This window comes from Arvicanthis niloticus, chromosome 19 (genome assembly GCF_011762505.2).
Source record: "Arvicanthis niloticus isolate mArvNil1 chromosome 19, mArvNil1.pat.X, whole genome shotgun sequence".
Classification (NCBI taxonomy): domain Eukaryota; kingdom Metazoa; phylum Chordata; class Mammalia; order Rodentia; family Muridae; genus Arvicanthis; species Arvicanthis niloticus.
In genome coordinates this window covers 41293760-41309497 of record NC_047676.1, presented here as the reverse complement: position 1 = coordinate 41309497, position 15738 = coordinate 41293760, and the positions used below count along the sequence as shown (strand labels likewise).

The following is a 15738-nucleotide window of genomic DNA, read 5'->3' as shown; positions in this document are numbered from 1 at the left end:
AGAGTTATAGCTAGTTAAATGAATCCAGGTCTGCTGAGCTGTCTCTGCACTTTTTTTTTAACTTAAACAAGATTATTATGACTAGCATTATTACTGTGTGTGCACTTGAGTGTATGTGTGCATACATTTTTAGGTACCCCTGGAGGCTGAAGAGCGTGACAGATCTGTTGAGGCTTGAGTTACAGCTATTTGAGCTTCTTAGTGTGGGTGCTGGGATCTGAACTTTAGTCCTCATGATAGACCAGAAATCACTTTTAAGTACCAGTCCATTTCTTCCAGCCTACTAATGTTGTTGTTGTTGTTTTTTTAAAACTCTGCTGGCTGCCCTGACTGCAAATTCCTCCTACAGCAGTTCTGCCTCAGCTGCCCAAATACCAGTAATACTCTCCAGCTCATCTGCTTATATTGTAAAATTGAAGGTAGACTTTTCCTTTCTATTTTTTTTTTTTTTAAACTTTGTGGTAGGGCCTCCCTATGTAGCATAGGCTAGTCTAGAACTTACTGTATGGCTGAGCTGGGTTAAACTTGAAATCCTCCTGCCTCAGTCTCCAGAGTGCTAGGATTATAAATGTGTCATCTTGCCCAGCTAGTTTTCTTCAACATTTTAGTGGTTCTGTGATGCATCATTTTATTTGACTCATCACATATTTGTGTGTGCATGTGTATGATGACTGCCTAGTGGAGGTGGAGGTGGAGGTGAGACTAGCTTTTGAGTTGGTTCAGTCCTTCTCCATCAGGCTTTACTTGCTGAGCCACCTCATAGGCTCACATTTGAATATCTAGGTTATCTGCAATTTCTTATGTATGTAACATCCTTGAAGAAACTTTGGGATCTTCAGGTCACCTTTGGTATCTTAGTGTACTCTGGTCTATTCTGTCAGCTTCTTTCCATCTTGGTAACTCCTTTAACATCAGATCAAACCAGTCAAGAAAATTAGATAGTGTTAACTATGAGATGGTGAATCTGCTAGCTTCTGTGAATTCAAGGACTATAGAGGCATTTTATTTAGAGAGATAATTATAATACTTGAATTAAGTATTTGGATAGATTTGCATATCGTATCAAGAGACCAGAAGAGGAAGATAGGGAAAAAAGTATTTTTAAAAGATAACTCTTAATATGCCAGGGCTTTTATCCAAAATATTTCTGGGTGATAGGTAAATATTACTCACATACCAGATGGGGAAACTGAAATTAGGAAAGAAATGTGCTGATACTCATTCAAGTAGTTTCTGGGAATGTTCCAGAAGCAAACCAATGCAGGCATATCCGACTACCCAGCCCTGTCCAGGACTCCAACCTGCTCCACCGAAGCAAGGCTTATAGGAGCGTTGGAATAGACACTCATGTGGCAAGTAGACTTGTGCCAGGTGGAGGGTGAGGTCACTGTACGGCTGTACAGATGCAGCAGCAGCTGTGGAGGTGAGATGAAGCTTCAGGCAAACTGCAGTGGCATTGATTTGTTGTACAATGTGAATCTCTCGCTTTTGGCATGTAATGAACTTAGATTAAAAGTTTTAAAATTTTTGTTTTTATTTATGTGTGTGTGTGTTTGTGTGTGTACATAAGTTTATGTGTACCATGTGTGTGCAAGTGCCCGAGGAGGGCCAAAGGAGCATCAAATCCCCTGGCAGTACAAGTTACTGGGAATGTATGTAGGTACTGGGAACCAAGCCCAGGTCTTCCCTAAGAGCAGTATGTATACGTAATCTCTCCAGGCCTGTATTTAGGCGATGTAGAATTTAGCCACGTAGTTGCTACAGAGTCAGGATACAGAATTGGTCAGTTTTTCCATAAGTCACTGGTTTATCATTCTTTCACACTCCTTTGTAATCTACTTCTCCCACTGCCCTCTAGCTCTGGTAACCACTGAGCTGGTACCCATCCTAGAATGTCATATAAATGGAATGTCATATAATTTATATAAATGGAGTTAAATGGTGTGTGTAGCCTGTTGAGTCAGCATAATGCATTTCTGATAAGCTGCCCATTTATGGTGCACATGTTCTAATACAATTTTGCTGTCCCTTTCAAAATGTGTCCATATTATTCCTAACACCAATTCTAGTTCTGTAAACAGAATGTTTTTCGTATGATTAAATTATAGCTCCAAGTACCTACCCATGAAATCTCAAAAAAAATTGCCCTGATAAGTATTCCAAAGAAGGGAAACTAGAAATAATCTCATATCACTTAGTCATTTCCCTGCCTCTTGCATCCAGAAAGCCAAATGGAAAATTTGCTACTGACTCTTTGACCTTAGTGTGAAAAAGAGAACAGCTGTTAGCATAGGGAGTGGAAGGAATGAGTGTGCTTGGCCAGTTGGCCTGTCATGTGGTTTTCTGAAGGGAACAACAGGTGACCAGCAGGTGTGAAAAACAGGTGAGCCCTCCCCCTCAACTAACTCACTCTCTCTCTCTCTCTCTCTCTCTCTCTCTCTCTCTCTCTCTCTCTCTGTCTGTGTGTGTGTGTGTGTGTGTGTGTGTGTGTGTGTGTGTGCGACAGAGAGTTTGTAGTAAAGTACCCTACTGTAACAGCTTTGTAAAGTTTTGGCTTTGTTTTTGTGTTCTTGTGATCCTGTGGGCAGATGATCTACCACGGAGCACATCCTCAGCCCCACCTCTGGGTTTCTTTTTAAAGCTGTTTAAATATATACCTAAAAAGATTGTAGGTATGTGAATGAACTAAAATGCTCCAAAGTTGAGGATATTGTTGGGAATTACTGACCCAAACCTTTAAAATGCAAACAAACACCCCCCCCTCCCAAAAAAAACCAAAAACCAAAAAACACAAAAACCCAAACCTTCTTTGGTAAGTTTCAGTTAAACACAAACTATTTTTCCTTACTTGCTTTTTCTCCTTTGTTCTAATGAGAGAGAAGTAGGGGTGGGGGTGTGCAGAGTAATTCTTACAGTAGAATCAAGCTAACCACAGAGCGTCAGTGCTGCAGCAGTGACCAGAGGCAGGTGCCTGTGGAGCTGAGGGTGATTTGCTCTTCCCTCTTGCCTGCTCCTCTCCCACACTGAGCCAGTACTCTGCCACACTGCCCTCTCAGGCCTACCTTTTCCACCTCTTCCTTGAACTCTTTGTTCTGAAGTACAGTTTTCACCAGTTTCTCCCTTGGTCAAGAATACATGTTGAGGGCCGGCAAGATGGCCCAGTGGGTAAAGGTGTCTGCTGCCAAGTCTGAGGACTTGAGTTTGAGTCCCAGAACTCATGTAGTAGGAGAGAATCAGCACTGCAGGTTTTTCTCTGACCTCCACACAGTCAGAAATAGCACATAACAGCGATCAGTAGGAGGATGCTTCGTGTGACTCTGGAAGGAACCTGTAATCTGCTTGGAAAGAAAATAAGAAACTGAATTTGTCAAAACTGAATTGTACACAAAAGAACATTTCTTAAAGTGAGAATGAATAGAACTTTCTAAAAACAACTTAGATAACGCAAAGCAGTAAGTAGCCTCCAAACAACAACAACAATTTACCTCTGACCTTCAGAAGACGAGAAAATGAGAGGCTGTGTGGAAGCACACTTCACAAACTGTGGACCTACTAGAAAAATGCAGAAATGCTTACACGCTCAAATTTACAAAAACTGGTTTTCCCTCACTGGAATGTGTTCTTCACATGTGAGTTTTATTTATTTCTTTTTCGATGAAACATTCTAGAAGCAACTTCCTGTCTGTTTAATATTGTAGTTTCACAGTTCCCTTCCATTGTTTCAGTACAGTACTTAGGCATCAAGATGGCCACTTAGCCTGTGTGGTTGAGTAAGCTATCCCTGGACCACATAGAGCATCACCACCTCCATGTGCAGACTAATCAGAGGAGCAGAATTAGGTTTCTCTGTGTGCACAGAGCTGCTCAGGCTCACCAGGTTATGGACTGAAGATGGGTCAAGGGAAAGGCTCATTCATTCTTCCAGGAAACCCATTCCCTGGTGCTCAGACTGCTGCTTAGAGGACAGCTGGTGTGAGGTGTGGTGTGAGGAGAGTACTGTGTTAAGACCTTGTCCTCCTCCCTGCTAACTGTCCTTTCTAAGATGCTGATTTCCTGCCCCATTACACACGCAACAGCTGGCTACCAGGAGAGTGAGTGTCAGAATTTCTGATACTGTTTAACTAAGAGATACTATTAGTGATAATAATTTTTAAATACTTAGCTTTAGCTTTGTCCTGTCTGTCTCCTACCCCCACACCCCTACCTGCTTTTTTAAAAGCTAAATCATGACTAGCCATTTAATAAACCCATACGTGTTCACACACCTCATTTTCAATCTATTGACTTTCTGTTTTGTATTCTTTTGATTTTCCTGGGCTTCTAAAAAAAACCCAAAAACAAAAACAAAAAAGTAACTTTATTGACACTTGTTTAATTTCTTTTTCTTTCAGCTTTTTGAAACTGGCTTATTATTATGTAATTAATTGTATGATTTTTGTTTATTTGAACCAGGTTCTTATAGCCCAGGCTAGCCTGTTATTCTTCTTTCTCATTTTCATGGGTGTTAGATTACAGGCATGAGTTAATACACATCAATACACATAGCTTTGCTATATTCTAAGTAAGTAATGTGGTGTGAGATGCCCAATACTGTATTAATTAATTAATTGCTATGCTCCTCATATATGAAAATGAGAATAGTTTTAGTTATAATTATTAAAACTAAATTAGTTACAATTAAAAGTCAATACTTAAGTCACACTAGCCACATGTGAAGTGTTCACTGTCCTCATGTGGCCATTTGATTTTTCAGAAATTCATTTGATTAGCACTGCCCTGAACTTTTCTTCTGGTTCTCATTAAACTAAATATGGCTTACATTAATACGATTTATTAATGATCAATAACTTGGAGATTTTGTGACTGTTTTGAGATAGTCTTGCTGTACAGCCCAGGCTGGCCTCGGATCTTTGCTTTTCTGTCCTCAGCCTATGCTTGTGCAGCTAAGTCTGATTCACTAGAATAGCGTTCCTTCGTTCCTGCTGTAATTATTAAGATAGTACCAGCCTGTACAATCCTGAGTGCCGTCCTGAGCACCGTTGTAAGCTGACTATTCAAGAAGTAAGCTGACTGTTCAAAAGTTCTGACAGAAGTGACCCCTTCTACCAACCTGTTGAGCTTCCAGGCTATTTCTACTTCTCGATAAGCTAGTGTTTCATCTTTGGTTTATTATTTTTAGGTGATACAGTTATTACAGTTATAATTATGCAGTAAATCTCAAAAGTTGCAAGAAAGAAAACCCCTAGAATAGCAGCTCTCAACTTGTATGTTGTGACTTCTTGGGGGGGGGGGGGGCAAATGACTGTTTCACAGGGGTTGCATATCAGATGTCCTGCATATTACATATTTACATTACAATTCATAACAGCAAAAGTACAGTTATGAAGTAGCAATGAGATCATTTTAAGGTTGAAAGTCACAACAACATGAAGAACTGTATTAGGGGATATTAGCATTTCTTCCATATTAGCATTCAGAAGGTTGAGAACCAGTGCCCTAGAGTCAGGCATTCAGTGTAAATCTTCTGGGAAGAGCCATTCAAGCCTAGCAGCCAGTTGTTGCTACTTACTGCATTGTTCTCAATTTTAAACAGAATATGAAGACAGCTGGTTTTAAACAACGTCTTACTACAGGTAGGGCTTTTTCAGGAGAGCTATGTATAATTACAGAAAAAGGAAATTCAGGAAAAGGATAGTATGATTTTAGGTAACTTATAAGCATAATTTTAGGGACTAAATATTGTGATGAAGCATTTAGAGAATGTGAATGTGGTCTTATTGTTTTGTTAGGAACTAGCTAAACTTGAAGGTGTATACAGAAGGTGTGTCCAGCAGGAAGTACCTTCTACCTGATTGTGTTGTACGTCTATCGGTACCAACTTAAAAGTTGATTATAATGTAGCAGCGGACTGCCTTGTCTTTCTTCAATGGGAGAGGATGCACCTAACCCTGTAGAGACTTGATGTCCCAGGGATAGGGGAATGCTGGGGGCAAGAAGTGAGGTGGGGCTAGGTGAGCACCTCTTAGAGGCAAAAAGGGAGGGGAACCAGGAAGGAGGCAACATTTGGAATGTAAATAAATTAAATAATTTAATTTAAAAAGGGAAAAAGTTGATTATGTATTTTTCAGACTCTCCCATGTATATTTAAAAAACACATTTGTTTTATTTTAGTGAAATTATATGACACAGAATGATTTTTAGATAATTTTGCTGAATATAGTGAATACATTTCTTTGTATTTGATCCATACTCTTATTACGGATTAAGTTTTTTACTTTTAACTTCTACAGATTCTGTGATAGGAAATCTGAAATATAGTTGTGTCCCTCTGTGCAGATGAAACATGCTTACAGTGTATGAACATTAGTATAAGGTTAATGGCCTATAATGGTTGTTCAATAAAAGTTGGTTTCTCTTGGAATACATGAGCAGGACCGTGTAACATGATCCAGTTGTTTGATTTGTTTGGTGAGACTCAGTAAATATCCACAGACAACTGCTCTATAAATCTTTCTGTGTGAAACAAATCTTTCCTTTAAACATGTTTGTACTTCAGAGTCTAGCGAGATGGCTCAGTGGATAATAGTCCTTGGTACTCTTGCAGAGTACTGGCTTCAGTTCTCAGCATCCACATGGTGGCTCACGACCATCTGTCACTCCAGTTCCAGAGGATCTGATGCCCTCTTCTGACCTCTGCAGGCATGCTTATGGTGTACATAACGTACCTGCAGGCAAAACACTTACACACGATATAACTACATTAATTTAAAAAACCCAAAATATGTTTTTGCCTCAAGAAGTGGCCACAATAAAACTTATACTTTTTATTCATAGTATATAGGATTTATGTACTCCAAGCTACACCATGTGATACTTTCAGAGTCTTCGAACAAAGGTATAGAAATGGAGTTTCCTTGCCAACTTTGAAGATGTGTGGAGTGAATTGGAAATTTCATGGAGGAGTGGAATGCATAAGTGTGATCCATAGGCCACATACATATCATAATATGTATCTTATATTATGTATTATAGTATAGTGTTTTATACTATTTTTAGTGTTCTGAAGAGGACAGGAGCTGAATCCGGAGTGCCTCCTTGATAGGTCTTATCTCATTTCTAGATCACATCTTTTTGTTTGCCTGCAAGAGGATGTAGAATTCTGTTTTGGCATGGGTCAGTTGAGAAGAGGCAGTTGGGTCCCTGCCTTTGTTTGCACTGAGGGGCGGGTGAGGGGCCCTTGGGACAGGAGTGGTTCTATAGTAGCCACAGCTGGAACTTTGTTTACAGGTGATGCTGGGCACGACAGAAGTTGACTTCAGGATTCTGGGGACTTGTGAGTGATGCTCGCCTTAGTAATTAACACAGTTCTGGTCATTCTGTTCATCTTTATTAGCTGTTTGTATTGTCAGTGGAAAAACAAGCTTGAGAAAGAGTAGTTCACGTATGCTCAGCAAGTGCTCTGACCTGAGTCCCACACCTCTAGCCTATTGGTAAGCTTCAGATTGCTTGCTGATTTTTGTTGTATGTTTGTTTTGATTTGTTTAAACTTGCACCATAAAGAAAGGAAATTTATGTAAACCTTTTCAGGAAATACTTTTGTTGTTACACAAGATTACTATGGGCTCCAAAGGTTGTTCCCTGCTTGTTCATTCTAACAACATTCCTTGAAGTGCTTACTGTGAATAAAACTATGGAGAGATTATTATTAGATGGTAGTATACTCAGGGTTGGTAGGAGAGTAGACTCTACACAACACCATAGGTGAGTGTGCCTAGAGACAGTAGTCCTCTTTCTGTCATTCTCAGATACTGTTTCCCACGCATTTCTGACTGCCCTCAGCTTCTGCCTCTAGAATCGGGAAACTTCCACATGTTGGGGGCATTTGATCTCCATCATTGTACCACACCTGCCCTCTGCATCAGGCTGACCTTGCCTGTTGGCATCTACTTGGATTTAGACAATGGAAAACACAGCAGGAGAAGAGTGTGCCGGTTGTGTTTATTCCCTGGCCAGTTCCAGTCAGATTGCTGGTAGCAGCCTAAGGAGACTTCACCCACACCTTTCACACTTTGAGTTCCCTGAGGTTTAGCTTAATACCTAAATGTCTTGTGCTGAAGCTTTTGTGTTTTGCCCGTGTGTATGTCTGTGCATGTGTGTGCAGTGCCCATGGATGCCAGAAGAGAGCATCAGTAATTTCCTGGAATTGAAATTACAAGTAAACTGTTACATGTTTGCTGGAAACTGAACCCTCCTCCTTTACAAGATCAACAAGTGCTCTTAAAAGCTGAGCCATCTCTCCAGCCTCGAACACTTTTCTTTACCTTTGTTTCTACATGGTAGAACATTTGTTGACTAGTTTTCCCTACAAAATGTGGCTTAGATTTATTCTACTGGAATATTTTACAACAGCACATAGTTGAGGATCTACACACTGTATATAAAATGGAAGATCATTCAACTAGAGGCAAGCATAGGAAACACACATATACTTACATGATTCTAGGTAGTCATTTACCTTCGTCAACTGTCTTAGAAGAAATACACAAAATCAGAAGCACAGTGATGAAGAGACTGGCACTGGCAGGAGCCAGAGGATGGAGCACAGAGATGGGCCTTTGGACACCAGGCACATACACAGTGCACATATGTATGTGCAGGCAAAATAACTATACACATAAAGAATATACTTTTTTACAATTACAAAGCATATACTTATATGTGTGTGTGGATTCTTTAGATATTAAGGAAAGAATATTCTTTTTTTAGAGAAGACTCTTCCTGTAACACTAATTTGAATATGCATCTCTCCATCAATCCCTTAGAATATTACATTAAAAATAATCTCTGTAGCAAATAAAGGAATTTTTTAAAATATTTTGAGACAGAGTTCCACTGTACCATCTTGGCTGGCCTGGAACTTACTACATAGACCAGGCTAGGGTGGCCTTACAGAGATCCTCCTCCTCTGTCTCCAGGGTCTGGGATTAAAGGTGTGTTCTACTACACCTAGCAAGAATATTTATTTTTGAGATAGGATCTTATTGTGTAGCCCATGCTTGCGTTGAACTCATGATTCTTCTGCCTCAGTTCCCTAAATTCTGGGGATTGGCGCATAATACCACCATGTAGAAATAGAGGTTTGTTGTTTAGATGGAGTAATCTTGGACCCTTTCCCATTTTTCCTTCTTCTAACATGTAAGGTTTATGAACAGTAGGGAAAGTCACTGTAATATAACTTGAAGAAAAGGATGTTTAGATAACAACTCACACAACAGACATGAAGGTAGGAGGGAGACATGTTGAAGAAGGGCTTAGGAGGGAGGGAAGGAGAGAGGGAGGGAGGGCGGGCACAGTGAGAATGGCTAAAGTCATATCATGTAGATTCACAGAACTGTAAAGAATAAAATGAACTTTCCCTCAGAGGTGGTGTCTTCACTGAGCTCTCTTTCTCTTCAGTGTGGGCCTTCAGCACCCTGCCTTCACCTGTAGAGCTGGCTTCGAGGCACTTGGAGCTTTGGCTTTTGTATCATAGCATTGTCCTTTTCTAGAGTTCCATCATTTTTCAGAGAACGTGTGTGCTGCTGAACAAGATAGACATGTTGTTTCCTGCCCTCTAGAGTATAATAAACTATTCTTCCCCCGTTTATCGTCTCTTTTCATGGTTTTATGAAGACTATTAGTTCTTGGCTGTTTGCTCTGTTATTCTTGACTTTATGCTTTCTTTGAGAATTGTTTTATCCCTAAGTTATAATCTCAAATGCTTACACATCTGTATCCTGAATTTTATTTATTTAGCTCTTTAGTAAAGTTTTATTCAGCTCTAACTATGTACCTGATAGAACGTGCACAGTAATAATAAGTGTCTGCTTTTAGAGTTACTGAAAGAGGTGTACAAAAGCAGGGTAGTTGTTCACAGCGCCATGGGACAGGTAAGGGAATGCCTATCTTGAGGAGGAAGGGGAGGGGCAGCTCTTGTCAATAGAAGACCGAGAATACAGGGCGACTCACAGGATTTCAAACACAGAGTAAGTGATTGGGTCCCTTCAGGGCCATGTTAGAAGTGGAAGACAAGGCTGACACCCTTTAGGAATTGACAAACGGAACCAAAGGCAATCCTCTGAATACTGAGCTAACATGGGCTCACCATGAGTGAGCTTCTCTTTACAACTTGATTCCATCATAGGGCTGTCCTCTGTGCTCCAGACTCTGCAAGTGTGAGCAGTCTTCAAGTTGTCATTCCTGTATTCAAAACATATTCCTTGCATCCTTTTCTCATAGTTGGCACTATCACTCAGTTTCTGAATCATTTCAAAGTTGTATTAAATATTTCCTTCTCGCTCAGTGTTTTAAATGTTAATTTCTAGAATACTTTACTATGTTACAGACTTTGACCGAAAGAAGACAGATTTTTTTATGTCCTACAAGATAAATTCTTTTTAGGCCAATGCTTTAAATCCAGAATCCTTTAATGAACAAAACTTGAAGCCCTCATGCTATCGTCAAAAGCTCAAACTTACAGAATGCAGAGCTAATTAGCAGCAAAGCTGTCGCTCTGGCTGTAAGGGCTTGTTGTGAGCAGATGTATTTATTTTAACTGAGCAAGCAGTTTTTAACCGGACAGATCCACTGCCCCAGCCTGTCCTCATCAGCATGGTTCTTTTACTACAGCTAGCTCACCTGTATCTACAGGAGGAGGAGCTGGTGTTAGAGTCCTGGCTGCCCCCACTTAAAGTTCTTCATTTCTTTAAACATGAGTAGTAACTGCCATGAACAGTGGGGGTTCCAGGCCTGTGTGTTTCAGAGAGATAAGGATTGAGTTCATCTGTGCTCTCCAGTGCTTGGCATGTGTGGGCATGCAGTGGGGAGACGGTCTTGTGATGGATGGACCTCTTGCTCAGTCCCTTTGCTTTGTTGCTGCAGCTCTGGTACTGTCCTTGATCCTCCTGTGCCTCCTGCTGCCTCCTGTGCCTGTGCTTCACCTGTTTGTTGCCTCTTCTCTAATGCTCTTTCCTACCTCAGTTTGTGCTAATCTCTGAGTTTCTAATGGCCTTTTTGTACCATCTTAATATTATGTTTCTGTTTTCATGGTGTAACTCTGCCTTCATTTCCTTTTGGATGCCTGTGTACTAATAATAGTTAATAGAGTTACCGTATTGCAGTCAAGATACAGAGGTTTTGTTACTCTTTCCTGAAAAAATGTCTGTGTTGGTATTTCTTTGTAAACGATCTCTCAAGTATATATTCTGTTTTATACAGTGTAGCCTAGATCTTGAACAGTTTTGCAGATTTGTCTTCTGTACCTGGCTTAGCCTAGTACTGAGTATATGGTGAGTGAGCAGATGCTTCAGTGTTTGAATTGTCTGAAGCAAAGCCTGAATCAGTGTAACTTTTAACATATTTGGAAACTGCCAGCCTGGCAGCATGGCATGTGCCTGCCTAGTTCCTTGGTAGGCTGAGGCATATTAAAGTTTAATGCTGTGCTGTGTTAGAGGAGTCTTGGAGCCCTGCCAAGACTAATAAAGACAATTTTCTTTTTGTCTTGAAGAACAAGGGCTTGTTCCTTTCTGCTTTTCTTATCAAATATACTTAGAGTTTTTCCCCCAAACTTTAATGTGAAATAGATTTTTTCTTCTTTGTCCTTCAGATATTATGATGCTATTATTAAACTTACATTAGTTTGTCTTTTTCCTTGTACATATTTAAGATATTAAGCTATTAAATGGGAATCAATTATAGAATGTGAAATAGAAGACTTGCCTGTATTCTCGGATTTATTTTTCCATGGACCAATCTTGTTCTTTTCCCTGGTGGCTTCTTTTCTGATTGTACCTGAGATCAGAGGTCAATGCAAGCAAGAGAATCAGTTTTTGAATGCACAGGCTCCACATAATCTCATTAGGCCTTCTGCTGGGTGTCTGAGAATATCAATCTTTCTCCAGAAAGACCTGAGTTTAGTTAAGATTTATATCCCATGCCCTCTCCTTCCTAAAGAAGTGAATTGAATGTAATCATATGTGTTTTTTTTTTCCCTTCCCCAACAGCTTCCATGCCTATGGCTATTCTAAATTTGGGCCAAATATATCCATTTCAGAGAGGCTTTTTCTGTACTGACAACAGCGTGAAGTACCCGTACCATGACAGTACCGTCGCAACCAGTGTACTCGTCATATTTGGGCTTGGCTTACCCATTTTATCTGTAAGTAAATTACTAAGCAGGTAGTGATGGGTTTGTGCTGGAGGTTGAATGACGTGATGGCGTTGGATGGGGGTAAATTCAAGCCCTACCTTACCTAGTGTTACTGTGGAAAATAGTTGCTAAAGGAAAGAATCCCACTCTATTCCTGGAGAGTGGTGATTTTTCAGCTGAAGGTGTATGCTACTTAAAACAGCTTGAAGCTGTTGGACCAACTCTTACGTGAAGAGGTGGCTCCACTACTGCTCAGCTCTGTGCCCTCTCTCACAGTGGAGCCCAAACCACCATCTGCTTGCCGGTCTGAGACTTCTGTCCTCCTGTTCCTATTTACCAAGTCCTGGGTGTGAGGCCTGTGTCTTTATGTGACTTGGAAATAGAAGAGAAGGAGCTGGGCAAAGCCTTACCCTCTTGCCTGTCTTAGAGTACAGCCAGCCCGCTGTGTGCTTCTGTGTCCTCCTCGGTCCTGTCCACTGAGCTCTGTAGTTAGGCCTGAGTTTTAGCCTCAGTCAGCTCAGCATCCTTGTTCTGCAGCAGGACTGGCTGGCTGTTCTTTCCTGGTTTTGAATAAGCAACTTTTTGCTTTAGCAGTTCATGAGGCTGAGTGATTAGGTCTTTTTCATTGTAAGTTTTCTTTTTTCCTGAATAGTCTTCAGAATAATATTCCAGCAGGTAATGGACCTTGAATTTTATTGTATATATTTATTATATTTATTATATATACTTTTGTATACCTCAAATTCAAATTTAACAATTTTAAAATAAAAGGGGTAGAAAAAATGGAATTAAGAGTTTAGTTTTAGGAGATACTTTCCCCTAAGAAGCACTTTCCCCTAAGAAGCAAGAGTCACCACAGCTAGCTTTATATAGCTGAGGCCCCAGGATTGTGAACTGTGTGATGAAGGGAGGTTTGCAGACTATCACTGATAAAACAGTCCTCTGCATTTGGATGGAGAGCAAGGTGTTTGTTGTGGCTATTGGTTTATGTAACTGTTGCCAGACCAGCCTGTAAAAACCTATTCAGTATTGTCTGAGGCTCAGGAAGTAAACTGCAGTTGCAGCAGTTGGGACCTTTTATCTTTTTCTTAAAACTTAATTGCAAAGATATAATTTATGAATTGAATAAAACTTGTAAAGTAGATCAACAAAAAGCAGCAAACTTTGGTCTTCTGCCTGATGAAAACTAGTAACATTTCAGTGCTCTTTAGTTCACCTGGCTTTATTTCATTATGAGAATACTGCAGAGTCAGCTTTGTGCCCGTATTTAACAAATATTTTTTAAATAAATAATTACAGTAAGTACCAAAATATTAGGCAGTTGAAATGAAGAACAGTAACACTAAGGTATGGTTTTTTTTTTTTTTTTTTTTTTTTTTTTTTTTGTAGTGAGACAAACCTGGTATAAGGCTTTGAGTTCTTGGTATGAATTCTTGTAAGTGTACCGTTAGAACTTACAAGGAAGAACAGTTTAATACAAACTTGGCAAGCTGAAGAAGCAGTGTGTAGCTGCCCCTGGGCCTTAGTGTGCTGGTGCTCTATGAACTAATGCAAAAGGAGGTCTTCACAGTTTCTAGGGCAGATGTGTTTTTAACAATTTGTGCATAATATCGCATGTAGAAGAACATTGTTCCACTTACATGCATTCATGTTTGACATAACTACACATAAATACACACACAAAAATATCTTGTATAAAATTTGATGAGTAATAAGAATTTAAATGGTAAAAAGCTTACATTTTAAAAGTGACTTATTTTTTTTCTTTTACATTTTAAAAAAGAAAGCCAAATGTGGTAGACAGGCACCAGGGTGTTTGGACACTAGTTTCCATGTGCTCTGGTTATCTTTCTGGTGCTGAGATAAAACGCTGACCAAAAGCACCTTAGAGGAGGGTAGTTGGCTCACATTTCCAAGTCTCAGTGCATCACTGAGGGGCGTCAGGGTAGACCTGTGGCATGTCTTAACCCAAAAAGCATAGAGGTTCACTATGTGCTGGCTGGCTCACAGACTTGTGCTTCGCTTTCTCACACAGCTCAGGAGTCAGGGCAGCCTGCAGGGAAGAATACTGCCTACAGTGAGAGTGAGGCCCTCCCACCCCAGTCCTCTACAGACACGCCCACACCAGTCCTCTACAGACACGCCCACAGGCCAGTCCCTCAATTGAGACTCAATTCTCAGATGTCTCTTGGCTCTGTCAAGTTGCAGTTAAAGCTATCTAGGACAATGGAAGATTCTAGTCTTTTTTATTTCACTGCAGAAAAATGTGAAGTGAAGGCAAATTCATTAATTTGTTTTAATGTTATTTTGAAAACTATAGCTGAGGAAGCTATGAACTTTACCTTTTTATTTTTAAATTAGGTCCCAGGAAATTGGTTGAATTTGTGATATTTACTTTAAAACTAATGCTATTTTTTTAAAGACAGGGTTTCATATCTCCAGCTAACTGCTGAGGTAAAAGGTTTTGGTCATTAAAAATAAATTTGCCCTTGGGTACAGCAAGGAAGGTTTAGGTAGAGCCATGAGCAGTCTGCATTAAAATTAAAAAGTTCTGCTCAGTGAAAGATACTGTTAAGACAGTGATAGCACAGACAGGTGTTTTGGGATGCCTTCTCCTGGCTGGATGAAGGACCACAATTAATTACATTCGCCTGTAATCTTGAGCTTGGGAGGCTAAAGGCCAGCCTGAGCTGCATAGCTGGAGGGTGGGGGTGGGGCTAAAAAGTGAAGGGTTGAGAGAAAGCAACCCAATTAAAAGTGGAAAGTCTGAAGAGAAAACTGAAGCTAGAGAAGATACACATATGGTAAATGCGTTGTGAGAGGATGCTCAGTGCCAGCTCACACTGGGGTCTGCTGTGCACCCCAGAGTGAGACGTCAAGACTGATAATGCCAGGAAAAATGCCAGCTGCAGCAGAAAATGGTCTAGCTGCTTTGGAGGGCACTTCTGCAATTTTTATGAAGTTAGTGTAGTCTGACTGTAGGGTACAGCAGCTGTGCCCCTAAATGTTGACCCAAATGAGTTGAAAACTTCTGTTCACTAAAAATAAAACAAAGCAAGCTGTACACTCATGTTTGTAGCACTTTTATTCATAATTATCCAAACTTAAAACAAGCAAGATACTTTTCAGTAGTTGAGTGGAAAAATGAACTGTGATATTGACATATTCCATGCATAAAATATTCATATTTGGTGACACTTAGAAACAAGTGTATAGCTTAGTGCTAGCTATTGGCATAGGCAAGGCCCTGGGTTGTGTCCTCTGGATTGCAAGAACAGAAGCCCTGAAGACCCATGAAAGAACCCTCGGTGCATATTGCTAAGTACAAGAAACCAGTCTGAAAAGGCTGTGTATTTTATGGTATCAGCTAATGATATGATATACGGAAATGCAAGCCTGTAGAGGTATTACAGAAATAGGTGGAGTGAGCAAGGGTGTAAGGGATACCTAAAGCAGAAGGTTTCAGGGCAGAGAACGTATTCCCTATGATACTATGACGGGCCTGCATAGCCCAGTGTGTCCATCAGTGCACATAGAACTGTAGCATAAAA

The 15738-nt window shown here is 40.2% G+C and overlaps 1 protein-coding gene across 4 annotated transcripts in view; it reads left to right on the top strand.

The window, feature by feature from the left end:
- Positions 1 to 15738, top strand: part of Plpp1 (phospholipid phosphatase 1) — a 65939-nt gene that overhangs the window by 19637 nt on the left and 30564 nt on the right. For 2 of the 4 annotated variants that reach the window (XM_034523326.2, XM_076916203.1), the window contains one exon: positions 12042 to 12196. The exons of 1 other annotated variant lie outside the window; for it this stretch is intronic. In XM_034523326.2, coding sequence (XP_034379217.1) covers positions 12042 to 12196 — 155 coding nt within the window. Of the gene's footprint in view, positions 1 to 7292; positions 7334 to 12041; positions 12197 to 15738 lie in introns of those variants that run through there. One more of the 4 variants, XM_076916204.1, reaches the window with a different exon arrangement.